Genomic DNA, 17,443 nt, shown 5'->3' on the forward strand with positions numbered 1-17,443 from the left:
GTATATGATTTACATTTTTAAAATCACTAATTTTTTTATGATCCTGTAAAATATATTCCTGGGTCCGCCGCTGGAAGGAGAGGTGTTGAAAAAAAAAAATGAAGGAGAGGTTGTATGTGCAGATCAATAATGGCTCTTTGGTTTTCAGAATAAAATTACTTTTTATTCAGAAATTTGGAATGTTATGTAAAATGGTAACTTTTTGGGTCAAAGATGTTCGAGCCAGTCAATGTATGACCAACTGCCGCGACTTTTTTCCCTCTGGCCGATGCATCGATTCCGGTTAAATAACAAAAACAAGTTTACGCATGACCATGAGGGAAGAGAAAAGTGGAGTTGATAGATTGGAATAGAAAAAGGAAATAAAATTTCCAGAAGAAAGATAATTGGAGCAGTCAATACTCAATACCACAGTAGCTCTACTTTTGATGGGCTTGTCTCATATTCGTGTTTTGACTACTGTCCACTGATTATGGGTTTCATTTAAAATTTGAAAGTAACTAATTAAACAACTAACCACCTTTCTTTTTGGCCATGTGCAACGTTTTTTGGGTTTTTGTTAAAGAGAGCCATGTGCAACCTAATAATACATTTAGGAACGAAAGGAAGAAAAAAACCTTTGAAACTAACAAGTGGTCGCAACTAATGATGTATGTAGTTGGCGTGATTAGTATGTGGCTGGTTTGATTTGGTGAGTCAGTGAGTATTAAATGATGCGAATATAAGTTTGCAAAGAGAGATTTAAAGATTGTTTTTTTTTTTGTCATACTGTATATAGCATCAAACTAGGTAGAGAATTTTCACATTGTTCCCTTTTTTTTTTTTCTTAAAATCATCTTCACATTGAGTTATTGGTGAACTAAGAAACTACAATGGAGCAAGAAGGTTTCAGTGGTCATGTTATGAGTTGAGTTTGTGCGGTCACGTGTGGTCAGTTGTAATAATCCATGATATTTGAGTCTTTTACTTATGTTCTGTTAGTAATTTGGATTTCTTAACAGATTATACTTTGATATATATCTCAGTGATGATGTGACGGTAAGAAACCATAATTAATTAAAACCAACAAAAAGGAATCAGAACTACTCAAAGTGAGACTTAGTTTTTTCAATTCGAGTCTTGGCTAAACTCAACAAATACGTTTTTTTTTTTTTTTTTAAAACACGCCAGTCTCCAATATAAAATAGTTATCAGACCTCATAGTGTGTCTTGATCGATTATAGAGAAGATGGTATCATCATCTTTTAGACCAGTTTGAGAGGTTGAGGAATAAGATTGAAAATGAGACTTTGTATTGTGAAAAAGAAAATGTCTACCTCGAGTGGAAGTTTAGGTTTATGCTATGATTTTAGGCCTAAAATGTGATTTCGCAATCAAGATTTAATGATATTAGATAATGAAATAAATATTAATTAATTAAATTCACATATGGCTTAAATTGGTCAAAATAATTTTGATGGTTGTAAATGGGTGGGTGGGATAAATGGGCATCAAATTTAAATGGGTTTGTATATAAATGATTGTGTGTTTACATGTAGAGGGTTTTACCCAAACTAACATCCTATGTGGCTATGTGACATAACAGACTAAAAAATGAAGCAAATATTAACACACAAAAATAAGTCAAATATGAATGCAAAGAACGTGTATGACCGAGTGAATTGTGACTAGAATTTTGATTTTGAGTTATATAGACCTTGATTATTAAATATTTAATATACACTTCGTTTTGATAGGTTTTTTTTTTTTTTTTTGGTAAGATCGTTTTGATAGGTTTATTTATATAGACATTGTAATTTTCGTAAGAGATTCTGAAATTTTCGTTACAGAGAAATGGTTATTTTTCTTCAATTTTTCCTCTCTTTTTCTTTCCAAAATGCATCGGCCCTTATTTTTTGTTTTTGGGTCATTAACAAGTGAGATTTTTGGTATCTTAAAACATAAGAGCCCATTTGAAGTTGCTGTCTCGGCCCTCCTTATCCTTATCTCGCCCACCGTTCTAAAACCCTTCCCTTCCTCTCCTTCCACTTCTTCTATCTCTCACAATTCAGCAATGGCTTCTTCTATAGTTACCTCTAGCTTGAAGCCTTTAGCCATGGCGGATTCTTCCTCTTCTACCATTTTCTCCCACCCTTCCATCTCCTCTACCATCTCTTCCTCCAGAATTCGCTGCTCTAATGTTTCACTCCTCACGGGACACATTAACCTGCCCCTCTCTTTCTCTCGCTTCTCTCGCTTCTCTCTATCTCTCAAATCCAAAACCCACCTTAAAAAATCCCCCTTTGTCTCCTTCGTTGCTCAGACTTCGGATTGGGCTGAAGAAGGTGGGGAAGGAAGCGTCGCCGTTGAGGAGAACGAGGACAGTTTCGAGTCACAAGATGCTGAAGGAGATGTGAGCGAAGGAGCTGAGTTCCCGGAGCCATCGGAAGAAGCCAAGCTTTTCGTCGGAAATTTGGCGTATGATGTTGATAGCCAAGCATTGGCTATGCTCTTTGAGCAAGCCGGTACTGTTGAAATCGCCGAGGTGAATTTAGCTACTTCCTTATTGTGCTCTTATGGTCGCCTTGAAGCTTTTATATGTTCATTATGCATTGCTTAAGGTTATGTATGTTGTGTGCATTGCCATTTCCATCAAATATGAGTCTAATGGATGAGGAAAGTAGAATTCTTGGCTTCTGCCTGTGTTTGGAGCATCTCTGCTTTGAGAGTTTTATTGAAGTCGTCAAATATCTGTTGACATTATGCTTTTGGTTTTGAGTATGTATGATGTTTATTCGAAGTTCTCTCCTTTTTTTTTTGTTCAAGAGATAATGTTTGTTAGTCTTAACTTCGGATTCTTGTGGTTGAAGGTTATATACAATAGGGAAACTGACCAGAGTCGTGGGTTTGGATTTGTGACAATGAGTACCGTGGAAGAAGCTGAGACAGCTGTCGAGAAGTTCAACCGTTATGTAAGTTTATATGTTTCAATCATATCTCAAGACTGAAGTAGTAGCATGTTTTGTGATGGGATATTGTTCTTTTGGTTTTGGCTCATAAGTGGCATTGTTTGTTCTTAATCCAACCAAAGTTTTCGACTATGGACTGCTGTTATTTGAAATTTTGGATGTTACTATTTTGTCACACTTTCTCTGCTTTTTTGTTCAATCGAATATGGAAGCTTTGACATCATTATCGATTGATGCATAATCTCAATTGTTCACTACCTAATCCCATTTGTTGCATCTGCATGGTTTTTGCCTAAGATATATTGGCAACTGAGTTGAGTTGGGGATTCTCTAACGTGTGATTCTGTCTGTGAGAACATTACTGAACATTGTTGGTATTTTCAATGTCTGTCAGGATCTGAACGGACGTCTTCTGACGGTAAACAAGGCAGCTCCAAGAGGATCACGTCCAGAACGTGCACCTCGGGTATATGAACCTGCATTCAGAGTCTATGTAGGGAATCTACCATGGGATGTGGACAATGGCCGTCTAGAACAGGTTTTCAGCGAGCATGGTAAAGTTGTGGAAGCTAGGGTGGTTTACGACCGTGAGACAGGTCGTTCACGTGGATTCGGGTTCGTCACAATGTCTAACGAGAATGAACTCAACGACGCCATCGCTGCTCTTGATGGACAGGTACCTCCTCTTCCTCGTATATGGTTATGCTAATGCAGTTAACATGATTTTGTGATGTATCTCTTAATCGATATTTCCTTGTGTCTTTATTTGCAGAACATGGAGGGTAGAGCAATCAGAGTGAATGTAGCGGAGGAGCGCCCAAGGCGTGGATTTTAAAGCTGAGATTTCTCTGTGCCCTCTCTCCCCCTCTCTTGCATTTTGTTTAGACGAGATTCTTACACTCTTCAACGATTGTTTTTGGCTGAACTCTGAATGTGAAAGTTAAGCTTCTTCTAAAGTAATATGTATCGCTTCGCTTTTGATGATCTCTTATTCATAGTTAAATTCCTAATTGTTGGCGTTCCATTCCCTCAATCACATCGGGATACAACATTCCTGGGACATGCCTTGTTGGTGACCTTAGATATTAGCAACTAGAATGAAATCGACTGAGAATGAAAGGCTTCTCTAGCAAAGCACAAATTGGTTGAGGCCCAAGGGAAAGAAGACTTGAAAGGTGTGGTAATGTGAGTTAGGCTCTGCCAGTCTATAAGTTCCTAAAGAAGAGGCTTGAGATCTTGATTGTTTTCTTACAAGGATCCACTCTCTAATCCAACACTTAACAAACCACACATGAAAATTTTAGTCTAAACTGAAAGCATTATGTCCATATCATCAAATCACACCAACAGACATCACATGTTTTATCAAGAAACATTATTACTGAGCCTTATTGAATTCTAAAATGTGCACTACGTGGCTAACCAAGGACATAGAAGTAGTGTCTACTTATAGCAAAAGAGTTTTAGTACTAGAAAGGAAACATAAAAAAGTTATGGTTACTTGGCAGGGATGTCGACGGTTTTGAGTTTGACGATGGATGGCTTGAGGAGTTGGAGGTTGTTGGTCTATCTTGCGTTTTCGCTTTGTTCGTCGGCCATCATAGACCATTTTCATTGGCCGCCTCTACCAGACTGATGTCGAGCCTTTCGAATGACTAAAACTTCCAATCTGCTTGTCTGGCCCCACGATGATTCTTGGTTGTTTGGGAAATTAGCTCCGATTGATCCCAATTTGGGATTCATTTGACAGTGAAAATGACAAAATGTCTAATTTTAGCTTGATCTTTGCGGGCCTTAAAATCATACGTGTTTCTTCACTCAACTCCAAAGGCATATAGACCCGGAAGTGTAGAATAATACGAACTCTAAGCTTATTTATATGGCTTACTTATTTGGCTTAATTAGGCCTAAACTCATGTGATGTATCCTAGAAAATTATAGATAATCCTATACAAAATTATGTATATCACCTACGTCTAGCTGGAATCTTAGCCACCAATTCCAATAATAAGTTTGCCAAAGAGAATACAAGAAATTCGTGTACAAATAAAAATATACACGCTCCCTTTTTTTCTTTCCCTTGTTAGCTTAAAGCTTACACCTTTTATGAAATACTCTCTTAGGGCTTGATTAGTTCTCCCGCTAGCACCCTCCTAGCGGTTACTAGCGGTCGGTTGCAATTGTTAGCGGTTGGTACCAATCATAGAAACCGCTCTGTACCGCTTCGAACCGCTCGAAATCGCTAAATTTCAAAAGCTCCTTCCCGCAAGTGTTTGCGGTTGCGGGCGGTAGCGGTTGGTTTAAAAAAAAAAAAATCAAACGTTTACTTATAATTATTATAATATATATTAATCATATATAATTCATCTTTGTATCACGTTCTCATCAGAAACCCTAATAATATTTTGAAACCCTATTTCTCTCAATGTCTTCCATCCAAACTGATGAAAATCAATAACCAAACGTAAGTATCATATATCATTTTATTCATTCATCACCTCATGTGTAACTTTTTGAATATTTTTCATGGCATCGTTTTTTTTCTTTTCATTACGTATTGCTTTGCTTTTTGATTGAATATATGTTTCGATTTGTTTTCTCGAATAGAAACTCACTTGCTTTTTGATTGAACTCAACGTTATTTATAATTTGTCCCATTACTTGATGTTAAACGAGATGCATAAAGTACTATCTTGTTACAAAATTTATTTATTTTTGAATAATTATTTAGTACTTTATTTATGGTTTTAATTATTAAGCATGTTCAATTTTTCTAATATTATCATAATAATATATTGGTGTTTTTATTTCTTTTTTTTGTAATATTTTTTATTTATTTTGGTCATTTTTTTATTTAACTGCTATCGCACCCGCTGGTTTATAAATCATAAAACTCCCGCAAACGCACCTATTTTCAAACGCTAAACCAATCGTTCAACACTTGATAACGCTTGAAGCCGCAACCGCCCGCTTCCGCAAACTCCCGCAACCGCAACCGCAACCGCTGCGTTTAAACCAGTCAAACCCTTACTCTCTTACCCTTTCACCCATGCTCGGTTTTTACAACTGGGAGTGCTATGGCACAGGACCGACTATGTTTTTGTAAAGAAAAATCATTTATATACTAGCTAGAGCCCAAGTTGTACAGAAATCGGATACTTTCATGTAACGTAATAGTACTACATTGCAAAAATATGTGTCTAGCACCTAGTGATATCAAGTCGGTAGATTATTAAAAGGTCAAAATTAATTTGTACATGGAGTATATATATGAGTCCGGCCTGCTCTCACCATTACTAATACATTTAAAGATAAGATTGTCCTTGATCTTTAATTGTGACAAAATTAAAAACCGCATCAAAAGTTTATTTTCACCTCATACTATGCACCAATCCTTTTTGGATTCATACTCTACTACAAGTCGAGAAACTATATATCCTTTTTTTTCGCGCCTTAGTAATCGTGAATAACTGCTACAATAGAGTGATCATTTGAGAATGATTTGTTATGACCTAAAGGTATAACTTGAATTTGAGCTTAATAATTAATCCTCATAGACTCATAGCTAACTCTTATAGGCTTAACCAAAAATATTCTCTCACTCCCACACATTTTTAAATGATATACGATCCAGCTTACAGTCCTTAACTTATTTGATATGACTCGTTGAATTCACTAATCTGAATGAAAGACTCTTCTACGAGTTCTGTTTGTATCAAGTATGTATAACTCCAAGCCAAATGGGAATCAAGGTTTCGCCTTATTAGAGGGTACGTACGGAATACAAACCGAGTGAAATATGCATTTAAAAGACAAAACAATAAGCAAAAAGTCTCGATCGTGCTCGTTCAGTCCCTTTATCATTATATGGAAATGCAACATGCCAACATTTGTTGGGATACACGAGATTAAATGGTCCATATATTCATGCATGTGTAGCAAACAGCGTAAGAAATAATAGACGCAATATATAAAATAAAAAAACCAATTAAAAAGAGAGGAACAAAGTGTATGAGAATAGAGCGACACTGATGATTCATTTTCTAGGCCAGATCTTGTCTTGGAACTCTCTTATCCCCCAACCTTAGCCTTAGCTTCTCGACCAGTCATTCCATTAATTTTCAAACTTGTCTCTTTGCTTGCCTCCCTCTACTAATTAATTGGTTTTGGATCTATCGTCAACGTTTTATAATAAAATAACATTATTCAGTTTTCATTATTGTCACTATATATATCTTTCCAACGTCTAGCGTGAAAATGTAATATTTTCCTTAGACAAATGATCGAATGAAATCATCCAAAAAGTGTCTTAATTAACCTCTATTAGTAATTGGACAAAACAAAATTGTCATTTTAATTTTTTTTATATCATGATAGTTACCTAACGCAAATACTCTAAGAAGTGATAAGATTCAACTTCTAGTCATATTATTTTATGATAAAGAAAGTAATAAAAGAAAAACTAGTCCATTATTATTTGGAATTTATACATTTTTTTGTGTACACCAATTATTTGGAGTATATATGTATGTGTAGTTTTGTTTACAAAAATGGAGCTAGGGTCGGATATACATATATAGTTGCTGCCGGCCAGAAAAGATGGAGGAAGGGATTGTATTGGTCCCCTACCCCATGATCCCGCCAGTAAATTCTTTCTAGGGCACCCAACCATCCACGTGTATCCCTCAAACCCTACAACCTGTAAATCCATTTACAATGTAGCTTAATTTAATAGTACTAGTGTACTTACCCCGAAAGTTTCTTTTAAAATTTAATCTTAAAATCATATTATAGCCAACAAATCTAGCTAACACCAGCAACTTGTGTTTTTAGAATCTTTTAACTTGTAATGGACTTTATGATGTTATCCATGTGAATCACACATGCTTGTTATGATTTATCATGTGTAGTAGTATGAGTGGCCAAGCAGATAACTCTTCAACACAAATGATATTGGCTATGTTTTACATTTCAAACAAAACAAACAAAAGAAGAAATGTCGTTTTTCTTTTGTTTAAGTCCCGGAATAATGGTTTTGGTTTTTAGACGCAATAGAGACAGGATCACTATTTTCGTTCTGGACAAATAAATAAAATACATTAAAATACGGTTAGAATTTGCAAAAAAAAAAAAAAAAAAATTATTTAGGTCCAAAATCAGTCAGTGAGTCTCTCTATCTGTCTAAAAGAAAGAGAAGGAAAAGTTAAGGAATGTTTCCTCGCAATCATCATCATCATCACCATCTTCGTCTTCTTCTTTGAATCCTCCAGCGACTTCCTCCTAGTTCTCACTTATACACTTACTAATACAGAGTGACAGAGAGAGAGAGAGAGAGAGAGAGAGAGAGAGAGAGAGAGAGTGGACTCTTTCTTAGAGAAGATGGGAGGTGTGACTTCTTCAATGGCGGCGAAGTTGGCGTTTTTTCCTCCGAATCCGCCGTCGTACAAGCTGGTCAGAGATGAAGCAACGGAGCTATTTCTCATGGACCCTTTTCCACACCGAGAAAATGTCGACATTTTGAGGCTGCCCACGCGCCGAGGCACCGAAATCGTGGCTATGTACATCAGATACCCTATGGCCGTCACCACTCTTCTCTATTCACATGGAAATGCTGCCGACATCGGTCAGATGTATGAGCTCTTCATCGAGCTTAGTATTCATCTCCGCGTCAATTTGATGGGGTTAGTTCCTTTTTTGAATCTCCCAGATCAGATTTTTCTTTCTATATTTAGCTACTCGGGATCTTGCAGAGAAATTCCTCGACTCTTTATAATTTCTCTGCTTTCTGGATTTGTTCAAGTAGATTTGCAGCTTCCAGATGCAAATATTTAGCTCAAATTTTGGTCTCAGTGTGTAGAAAGCAGTGGATTTTATTAAGCTGCGGATTTGTGATTCACAAATCTACTGAGAGTTTAGGTTGCGATTTTTGCTGGAAGATTTTGTCTTTAGGGTTTGTTCTAAATCGAGATCTCTACTGAGAGTTTGATATTTTGGTTGTTGTTCACATCAAAGTTGTCTTGGGCAAACATTTCCATTTCTAGTCATTCAAGATCTGTTATTGTTTCTGTTTCTAAAGGCAATTACTGAATACCTAAAATGTAGTTCTTTGATGTAACAACTTTTTGGCTCATTCAGGTATAACTTGAGATTCTGGGATAGATTGGTTTCTCGGATTAGAACGCTATTTTTTTCCGTGAGAAAATACTAGGATTTACTTCCGTGAGCTTATAGTTTATAACATGGGAAAATCCTCTAAATATGTGGTGGTTTTTGTAGGTATGACTATTCAGGGTATGGCCAATCATCAGGGAAGGTGAGTAACCACAGATCTATAAGCTCTCTTAGTTCTGTGATTTAAATGTTGGTCTATTTACACTGCAAACATAAATCTCCGTTTTGTTGCAGCCCACAGAACAAAACACTTATGCTGATATCGAGGCTGCTTACAAATGTCTGGAAGAGAATTATGGGGCAAAGCAGGAGAACATTATCCTATATGGTCAATCTGTCGGTAGTGGTCCAACCGTCGACCTAGCTGCACGTTTGCCTCGACTAAGAGCTTCCATTCTTCATAGTCCAATTCTTTCTGGGCTTAGAGTTATGTATCCCGTTAAGCGAACTTATTGGTTTGACATATACAAGGTAAACATAATATCCTTTTGATTTCTATACATAATGTTGCTTATAAACATTCATCCTTCCTTGACAGCGTTCTGTTTGATCTTCTTCAGAACATTGACAAAATTACGCTGGTGAGGTGTCCTGTCCTCGTGATTCATGTAAGTTTCCGTGATCAAAGATTATTGATTGGAAAATTGAGTTAACCAAGTTATTGGCTAAACATGTTGTCTCGCAAGAACCATTCTTTCTTGTATGAATCATTGTCTAATAATCCTCAGTATTAGTTTTAGTTATGGTGTAAGCTTTTCGATTTGCAGGGAACAGCGGATGATGTGGTTGACTTCTCACATGGGAAGCAGCTTTGGGAACTCTGCCAAGAGAAATATGAACCACTATGGCTCAAAGGTGGAAACCATTGTGATCTTGAACTCTTTCCCGAATACATTGGCCATCTCAAGAAGTTTGTGAGCGCTGTGGAGAAATCTGCATCGAAAAGAAACAGTTCTTTCTCAAGAAGAAGCATGGAAGGGTGCGAACAACCTCCTCGGCATAGCGTAGATGCCCCAAGGAAAAGCAAGGATGGGAGAGAAAAACCGAGGAAAAGCATAGACAGGCTAAGGTTTCAGGGATACAAGTTGAGCCACATAGAGAAACCAGAGAAGCTGAAGGTTCCATTTGAGGAAATGGAGAGGTCGAGGAGAAGCGTGGACATATACAGAGACAAGTCTCAGCCGATGGAGAGAGCGCGTAAGAGTGTGGATTGGTTGGACAGAAGTCGAGCTACCGAATGAAAAAATGGGATTTGATGTCAAAAGATTGTATTTGAGTGTCGTTCAATTTATTGGGGTGTGTGTTTGTATTGTAGTTTGTATGTCAAGTTAAGATACAACACAGAAAATAGATTTAAACAAAGTCGGTAACTTGTCTGACTGTTTCCCACACGACACTTTAGACTGGTTTTTAGTTTATTTGACAAGATTCGTGTGATGTCGTCTTGTTGTTGTTCTTGTTCATGTGCAGAACTTGAAGTGTAATAGCTTGCAAACAGAATCTTGGAACCAACCAACAAAAACTCAAGCTTTCTCGATCCACCCTAGCACAGAAGCTTGCACTCGATTTGATATTTGCTATTGCTATAGTAAGAAGGATCCATAGGCTTGATGGGGATATTTATGGGCTTCTATTGGCCCAAACACGTGATCTTTATGGGCTTATACTGGCCCAATCATATTGGTATTCTATACTCTTAGGACTATGCTTCATCAAATCTCTCTTTTAAGCTACGTGTACTGTCAGAGTCGGATAAGACTCCGACCGAATTATCTAAAACCGAAGTGAGCCGAGTCGGGTTCGAAAGACTGCTTCCATGAAGCCAAAACTGATAATCGGTCCAATAATAACTCGAAGCTGACTACTCTTTTATTTTGTCTCTCTGTTGATGCGCAAACGCGAAGATTATCTTCTCAGTTACTACTACTGGAATTAAAAGCTTAGAAGAACTTGAAACATGGAGTCTCTATCTCTTCCTGTTCTAAATCCTCTATTAGCTTCTAGTTCTAATCTGTTCAGAAACCAGAGCTCGAGGATGACCTCTTCAATGGTATCTTCACTTAAACCCCCCTTTGGAGGCACATCCCTTTCCACTGTTCACCGCTTTGTAAGTTGATTCTCTATTTTGCCTTTATGGCCGTATCTCGTTTTCTCCATTCGATTTGGTTGATGGGAATACGAAAGTGAAATTTCAGTCTCTCTCTGTATGTTTTGGTTGAATGTTAGAGAGTAGGAGATGTTAGGATGCAAGCTGTTGATGAAGATATTGATCTGAAGCAAATGAGAGACATGGCTGCTGCTAAAAAGCGTTGGGATGGTTTGGTAACAATCATCTATTTGCCCAATTCTTCATCTATATCTTAAATTTGGAACATTTGAATTGATAAAAACCAACATGTTTTCATTTTCATTGTTATTCAACTCTTCTCCTTATTAAGAAATTTATTGTTTGCATAGTTAAGGGAAGGAAAAGTGAAGCTTCTTACACCAAGAGAAGCAGGGTATGCTATTTCTCTTTCAAACAAACCTCTACTCGATGTCCGCCCCTCTAGCGAGCGCAACAAGGTACATTCTTGTTTTTTAGTTATTAGGCTGTTTGTTACTTATCCATAGATGATGATTGTCTTGTCTAACTTCACCCTTGAATTGTCACATTATTGCAAAAAAATTGGTTCATGTATCTCACCTTAGCATGGCATGTTCTTAAGTTAGTTCAAGCTCCTTGGCCACTGTTTCATTTTGTTACTTCTGATTCAGCAATGGCAGTCTGAAACCAAATGGTAATCTTCTCTTCTTTTTTTCTCTCAAGGCATGGGTTAAAGGCTCCACCTGGGTTCCTATCTTCGACAATGATGACAACCTTGACGCTGGAACTCTTTCCAAAAAAGTCACTAGTTTTGCTATGGGTACTCCTTCACCATTATAACCTGTTGACTATAGTGATATTGGATCAACTTATCACTATTCTATTATCTATATATTATCAATGTATATCATCCATTAATCCCATCTAGGATAGAGACTAGAACACCATTTTATTGAACTTCTGTTGGTTCTGATAAGATTTTTTGGTTTTGATCACCAATGTATTGCCACTTCTACAGGGGGATGGTGGAGTGGAGCACCTACATTATCTTTTAATAGGTATGTCTGCGAGAGTAAGCTGATCTTCTTGTATGCCTTTTGACATACTTACTTACTTCTTGGTTTTCTACTTCGTTTGTAGGCTCTTCTTGTCAAAGGTTGAGGAGAAATTCCCAAAAGACTCAGAGCTGATTGTTGCTTGCCAAAAAGGATTGAGGTATTTAATACAAGCAACGGGCTAGAATCGCTAGAGAACTCACTGCTCCTTTCAAAGTAGAGTAGAGTAACTAACCATGGTTTTAGATATGTGGTTACCTTATGTAACCATGAATAAGTGGCTGGTTAGATTTCCTGCCTATATATTATATATTCAGAGAATTGAGTGTGTAATCTAGGTATTTGGTTCCTAAGGAGAGTGAAGGAGATTCATTACTAAATGGTTGCAATTATTTTGAAATGAAAATTGGTCTTATATTGAAAGTTAGTATGTTGATAGTACGATTGGATGATCCTCAAATTTATACTTGACTCGACAATTATTTCTTGTCAGATCCTTAGCTGCTTGTGAGCTACTATATAATGCAGGGTATGAGAATCTGTTCTGGGTACAAGGTGGTTTAGAATCTGCTCAAGACGAGGTGATACAATTGTTTTAAACTTTCTGTTTTGTGCTTTTGGCTTTTTAGTTTTGTTTCAGAATCTGAAATTCTACAACATTGATAACTAATTCATTTATTATGTGATAGCAGGATCTAGTGACAGAAGGTGTTCAACCCTTGAAGCTTGCTGGGATTGGAGGTTTTTCAGAGTTCCTTGGGTAAGTGTCTCTTTTGCTACTCAGACTGAAAAGTAAAGTAAAGGTATCAACGAGAATGAGGAGATAAATGAATAGGCCTTGGCCTTGTATTTATTTAAACTGACTGCAAATGACCTATCAGTGACATAGCTCTATCTTGTACATCATATGCAACATTTGGCGTTATGCTCATATATCCTTGTACTTGCAGTTGGACAGACCAGCAAAGAGCTCAAGCTGCGAAAGAAGGTTGGAGGTACCGTTTAGTATATACTGCTCGTCTGGTGAGTTTTGTCAATCAAAGTCTCTTGTAGCTTCTTTCTTTTGTGAATCATGTTCCTCATTACCTCTACTCTCATGTCATGTTTGTAGTTTGGAGTTGTTCTGGCTGCTGATGCCTTGTTCGTTGGTGCTCAGCAACTAGGCCATTATATTCAGGAGTTAAGAGGCCATTAGTACCTCTCTTTAACCTAGCTCCAAGTGGCTATATTTCTATTCAAAAAAAAGAAACAAAATGTAAATTCTGTTGAAAAGTTTTGGAAGGTAGAGTAGTTGAAATAGTTAAAAAAGACATCTTTGAATCCTTGAAATTCCAATGGCAAACTTACCAAGATCCGTATTATCAATGAATTAGACAAAATAAAATAATTAGGACAAAATTGCGACTAGCAAGTAGAGTTTGGTCCCTTTGGAGACATCCGATTAAAAAAAGTTAGTTAAAGTTTGGAATATTCGACCCGCGGAAAAAACGATCTCGACCCAAATAGAATGCGCGTCGTTTTAGGAGAAATATAAAGCACTTCCTGTTGTTTCATCGTCTGAAAAGTGGAAGCATATTCCCCCATCAATTATTGAGCCAACCCAACTATGGTTAAATCCAGCGCAGTTCCAACTAACCAAGGTTATACCGGGTGGTTACACGTGGACGGTGGAGATTGTTTCTGACTGCTTCTCTATCGCAAATTGCATTGCTCTCTGGTTAAAAACTAGGGTTAGGCTACGATTCTGTTTACCCAAAAAGCTATTGTCATCGCCGTTTGGCTTTCTGAAAAATCACACCGATTAAGATTTTCTCTGGAATTCTGAGATTATGGAGATGGAGCGTGTGCATGAATTTCCTCATACTAACATGGATCGCCGTCCCAGAAAGAGAGCGCGTCTCGGCTGGGATGTGTTGCCTCAGGCAACCAAGGTATAGATTTTTTTTGACCTCGTTATTTATGATTCCAATTTGAGTTTTGTGTTTGATTCCTTTGAAAATTTGATTTTATTTAAAATTTAGGATCGAAGTCTAATTTTTGTGTTGATTCTTCTGGATTTGCAATTTTCTTAATGATTTTGTTGTTGTTGTTGTTGTTGTCAATTATTCATTTTGAAGAAACCAAAATTTTGTGTGATTAGGTGAATTTCGTGTGTGAATTAGGTGGTGTCTTAGATCTATTTAAATTTGATCTATCTTTGAAATATTTTAGATGTTGAGTGAGTTAGGTTCGACTTTTTTTTCTGTGGTATGTTTTGTTTTTAGTATTTGTTTGTTGATGGTGAACAAAATTTGATCTGATGCATGATTTGTGAATTTGAGCTAGATTTTGTGTTGGTAGATTCGCCTTTCCCTCTCAAATTCTACAACTTTAAGCTGATCGTGAGTTCGTTCTATCAGTTACAACTTAGAAAAAGTGATTTATTATTTCTAAACAATAGATAATTAATGCACCTTGAAAATACCTTGATTGTATTTAGATTTCACCCTTAAGGTTTTAAGATAGTATATGACTCAACGTGTCGGCGTAGAAGGATAGTGGCAGGTTTTCATCTGTCTGTTATGGTACATGAATATGTGTAGGCTCAGGTAGGAATGTTTTGTGGGCAAGAGATTGGAAATTTATCAAGCTTTCCATCGTCCGGAGCTCCTTCAGACAATAGTAGCTCTCTTTGTGTTAAGGGTGTGGCTCGTAATGGTTCTCCCCCATGGCGAGAAGATGATAAGGATGGACATTACATGTTTGAACTGGGAGATGACTTAACTCCACGCTGTAATCCCACTTTTCTATTACCAAGAGCTGTTTTGATAATCCTCAAGTTACCTTTTAAATTTTTCTAGAATTGTTTTTTCAATGGCTTTAAACAAACTTTAGGTGTTGTGGTGGACCTTGTGTACATTGTTTTGACTTCATTGTTCTGATTGCTCTATGCTCTTCTTGTTTTGCAGATAAAATCTATAGCAAAATGGGCGAAGGTATGAATTTATTGTTGTTGTACGAGTTATTTATATTATTCACAGGTCCAGTGTAGTACTCATATCTGATTCGAATATCTCCTAAATTTTCCTTGTAGGTACTTTTGGTCAAGTGCTAGAATGTTGGGATAGGGAGAGGAAGGAAATGGTGGCAGTAAAAATTGTTCGTGGTGTGAAGAAATACCGCGAGGCCGCTATGATTGAAATTGAAATGCTGCAACAGCTTGGTAAACATGACAAAGGTGGCAATCGGTAAGTACTGTCTGTTGACTTTTCATCATGCATCACTAATCTGATGGAGTCGGACATAGTTTTCCAAGATTCTTTTTTGCAAAAGTTAAGTCATTTTATTCCTTGCAGTTGTGTACAAATTCGGAACTGGTTTGACTATCGTAACCATATCTGTATTGTAAGTATTTAGTCAATTTTGTGATGTCTATGATTTTCCCCGGTTTGGGAAATAGTTGGGGTTAAATTTTGTGGATGAACTTAAATGGTTGCTACAGGTCTTTGAGAAGCTTGGATCAAGTTTATACGATTTTCTTCGGAAAAACAATTATCGGTCCTTTCCCATTGATCTTGTTCGTGAGATTGGCTGGCAACTCTTGGAATGTGTAGCATGTGTGTAGTCTTTGCATTCTTTTCAATCTACATGCTCTTGCATTTTCGTCTGAGTGTTGCTTGTTACTGAGATGGTTACATCATTTGTTTTTGAATTTCAGCTCTTTCCATTTCTTATGGCAATTTTTCTTGTTTGTTTTTGTCTGATTTTACAGTTATGCATGACTTGCGCATGATTCATACGGACCTTAAACCAGAAAATATTCTGTTAGTCTCCTCGGACTATGTGAAGATTCCTGAGTACAAGGTATATCTCAAATGAACCTAGGTGTGACCTAAATGTGGCCAGTTCAGTGCTAAAGGAATTTGCTTGTGTTTTTTCTGCAGGGCTCCCGATTACAAAGGGATGTTTGCTATAAAAGAGTGCCTAAATCAAGTGCAATAAAGGTGATTGATTTTGGTAGCACAACTTATGAGCGCCAGGACCAAACCTACATTGTATCAACCAGACATTATAGGGCTCCAGAAGTCATTTTAGGTGAGTAGCTCTTGTTGAAAAAAGTCATTCAATTTTATAGATTCTGATATTTATATCACAAACTGATGGAGAAACATGGCCTTGTGTGCAGGTCTTGGCTGGAGTTATCCGTGTGATGTTTGGAGCATTGGATGTATCATAGTGGAGCTGTGCACGGTATGTGTCTGAAGTAGATTGATCTTTAATGAATGTTTGGGAGTTTGTTACCTTTTCTTTTATTGAAAGATTTGAGATCTGTAGGGTGAAGCATTGTTCCAAACACATGAAAACCTGGAGCATCTTGCGATGATGGAGCGTGTTCTTGGGCCGTTTCCTCAACAAATGCTGAAGAAAGTGGAGTGAGTTGAATCAAACACAGGGTCTGAATTCTGAAGTGATTGTATATATGGTCGGGTGTTTAACTGGATTATTTTTTGGGTTGTGTGGTAAAGCCGGCATGCAGAGAAATATGTGAGAAGAGGTCGTTTGGATTGGCCGGATGGGGCAACCTCAAGAGATAGCCTGAAAGCAGTTTTGAAGCTCCCTAGGCTTCAGGTTGGACAATTGTTGATAGTTTGAGTTTGATTTGGCAAAGTGTTATGATAGGTCATTTGGGTTAAACAATGGTGATGCCTGTATTGCAGAATCTAATAATGCAACATGTGGACCACTCGGCGGGGGAGTTAATAAATATGTTGCAAGGACTTCTGCGGTTTGATCCGGCAGAGAGACTAACCGCTCGTGAAGCCCTGAGGCATCCTTTTTTCGCAAGGAGAAGATAGCGGGAGTTCAATTTGACGAGTGTAAATAGAGATGAAATATGTATGATTTGTAGTAAGCATTTACCTCACAACCCCACGAATTCTGATATAAATTAACAAATATGCTTAGATCACTCTATTTTAAAGTGATAGGCGATTGTTGTCTATCTTTGTAAACTGGATCGTTCAAATTCAAAAGAGTTTTAGTTTTCGACCACCCTATCTATCTACAAGTAGATGTACTTTTTTATTGAGAAAGTGTTACTCATTAATGAATGATTTTATAACACCAAGCTACGAGTGAGTGCATGTTTTTCATAAATATTAGTCAGTAGATGCCAACAAAGATTGAAAAAGCGCATTTACATT

The 17,443-nt window shown here is 37.2% G+C and overlaps 4 protein-coding genes across 6 annotated transcripts; all 4 read left to right on the forward strand.

Annotated features, from left to right (window-relative positions):
- Window positions 1-1,952: 1,952 nt before the first annotated feature.
- LOC9303717 (31 kDa ribonucleoprotein, chloroplastic) lies at window positions 1,953-3,934 on the forward strand. The gene is made up of 4 exons (XM_002867599.2): window positions 1,953-2,524; window positions 2,850-2,951; window positions 3,343-3,624; window positions 3,721-3,934. The coding sequence occupies exons 1-4, from the start codon at window positions 2,054-2,056 to the stop codon at window positions 3,781-3,783; spliced, it is 918 nt and encodes a 305-aa protein (XP_002867645.1). The 5' UTR covers window positions 1,953-2,053; the 3' UTR covers window positions 3,784-3,934.
- A 4,151-nt stretch (window positions 3,935-8,085) lies between these two features.
- LOC9303718 (protein ABHD17B) lies at window positions 8,086-10,556 on the forward strand. Its single transcript, XM_021017912.1, has 5 exons — window positions 8,086-8,629; window positions 9,225-9,261; window positions 9,354-9,590; window positions 9,680-9,727; window positions 9,887-10,556. Exons 1-5 carry the CDS (start codon window positions 8,328-8,330, stop codon window positions 10,358-10,360), a joined length of 1,098 nt encoding a protein of 365 aa, XP_020873571.1. The 5' UTR covers window positions 8,086-8,327; the 3' UTR covers window positions 10,361-10,556.
- A 330-nt stretch (window positions 10,557-10,886) lies between these two features.
- Window positions 10,887-13,589, forward strand: LOC9303719 (rhodanese-like domain-containing protein 11, chloroplastic). Its single transcript, XM_021017993.1, has 10 exons — window positions 10,887-11,226; window positions 11,346-11,441; window positions 11,577-11,684; window positions 11,929-12,025; window positions 12,224-12,263; window positions 12,346-12,420; window positions 12,754-12,841; window positions 12,953-13,020; window positions 13,211-13,283; window positions 13,372-13,589. The coding sequence occupies exons 1-10, from the start codon at window positions 11,077-11,079 to the stop codon at window positions 13,453-13,455; spliced, it is 879 nt and encodes a 292-aa protein (XP_020873652.1). The 5' UTR covers window positions 10,887-11,076; the 3' UTR covers window positions 13,456-13,589.
- Window positions 13,590-13,882: 293 nt separating this feature from the next.
- LOC9303720 (serine/threonine-protein kinase AFC2) lies at window positions 13,883-17,291 on the forward strand. Of its 3 annotated transcripts, XM_002867602.2 has the most exons (12): window positions 13,883-14,191; window positions 14,843-15,032; window positions 15,209-15,235; window positions 15,334-15,487; window positions 15,596-15,644; window positions 15,742-15,856; window positions 16,012-16,103; window positions 16,184-16,334; window positions 16,426-16,490; window positions 16,575-16,672; window positions 16,766-16,868; window positions 16,958-17,291. In XM_002867602.2, exons 1-12 carry the CDS (start codon window positions 14,090-14,092, stop codon window positions 17,093-17,095), a joined length of 1,284 nt encoding a protein of 427 aa, XP_002867648.1. In that variant the 5' UTR covers window positions 13,883-14,089; the 3' UTR covers window positions 17,096-17,291. The 3 variants fall into 3 exon arrangements, with proteins under 3 accessions (XP_002867648.1, XP_020873502.1, XP_020873503.1); XM_021017843.1 differs by lacking the exon at window positions 14,843-15,032; XM_021017844.1 differs by lacking the exons at window positions 14,843-15,032; window positions 15,596-15,644; window positions 15,742-15,856 and having other exon boundaries at window positions 13,923-14,191.
- Window positions 17,292-17,443: the final 152 nt, after the last annotated feature.

This window comes from Arabidopsis lyrata (assembly GCF_000004255.2).
Source record: "Arabidopsis lyrata subsp. lyrata unplaced genomic scaffold ARALYscaffold_7, whole genome shotgun sequence".
NCBI lineage: Eukaryota > Viridiplantae > Streptophyta > Magnoliopsida > Brassicales > Brassicaceae > Arabidopsis > Arabidopsis lyrata.

Excerpts from the sequence above, each read along its gene's own strand:
- LOC9303717 (XM_002867599.2), top strand. The coding sequence starts at position 2,054 with ATGGCTTCTTCTATAGTTACCTCTAGCTTGAAGCCTTTAGCCATGGCG. Across the intron at positions 2,525-2,849 it reads GTACTGTTGAAATCGCCGAG|GTTATATACAATAGGGAAAC; the intron begins GTGAATTTAGCT and ends TTGTGGTTGAAG. Across the intron at positions 3,625-3,720 it reads TCGCTGCTCTTGATGGACAG|AACATGGAGGGTAGAGCAAT; the intron begins GTACCTCCTCTT and ends CTTTATTTGCAG.
- LOC9303718 (XM_021017912.1), top strand. The coding sequence starts at position 8,328 with ATGGGAGGTGTGACTTCTTCAATGGCGGCGAAGTTGGCGTTTTTTCCT. Across the intron at positions 9,262-9,353 it reads ATGGCCAATCATCAGGGAAG|CCCACAGAACAAAACACTTA; the intron begins GTGAGTAACCAC and ends GTTTTGTTGCAG. Across the intron at positions 9,591-9,679 it reads ATTGGTTTGACATATACAAG|AACATTGACAAAATTACGCT; the intron begins GTAAACATAATA and ends GATCTTCTTCAG.
- LOC9303719 (XM_021017993.1), top strand. The coding sequence starts at position 11,077 with ATGGAGTCTCTATCTCTTCCTGTTCTAAATCCTCTATTAGCTTCTAGT. Across the intron at positions 11,442-11,576 it reads AAAAGCGTTGGGATGGTTTG|TTAAGGGAAGGAAAAGTGAA; the intron begins GTAACAATCATC and ends TTGTTTGCATAG. Across the intron at positions 12,842-12,952 it reads TAGAATCTGCTCAAGACGAG|GATCTAGTGACAGAAGGTGT; the intron begins GTGATACAATTG and ends ATGTGATAGCAG.
- LOC9303720 (XM_002867602.2), top strand. The coding sequence starts at position 14,090 with ATGGAGATGGAGCGTGTGCATGAATTTCCTCATACTAACATGGATCGC. Across the intron at positions 15,033-15,208 it reads AGATGACTTAACTCCACGCT|ATAAAATCTATAGCAAAATG; the intron begins GTAATCCCACTT and ends CTTGTTTTGCAG. Across the intron at positions 15,645-15,741 it reads ATCGTAACCATATCTGTATT|GTCTTTGAGAAGCTTGGATC; the intron begins GTAAGTATTTAG and ends TGGTTGCTACAG.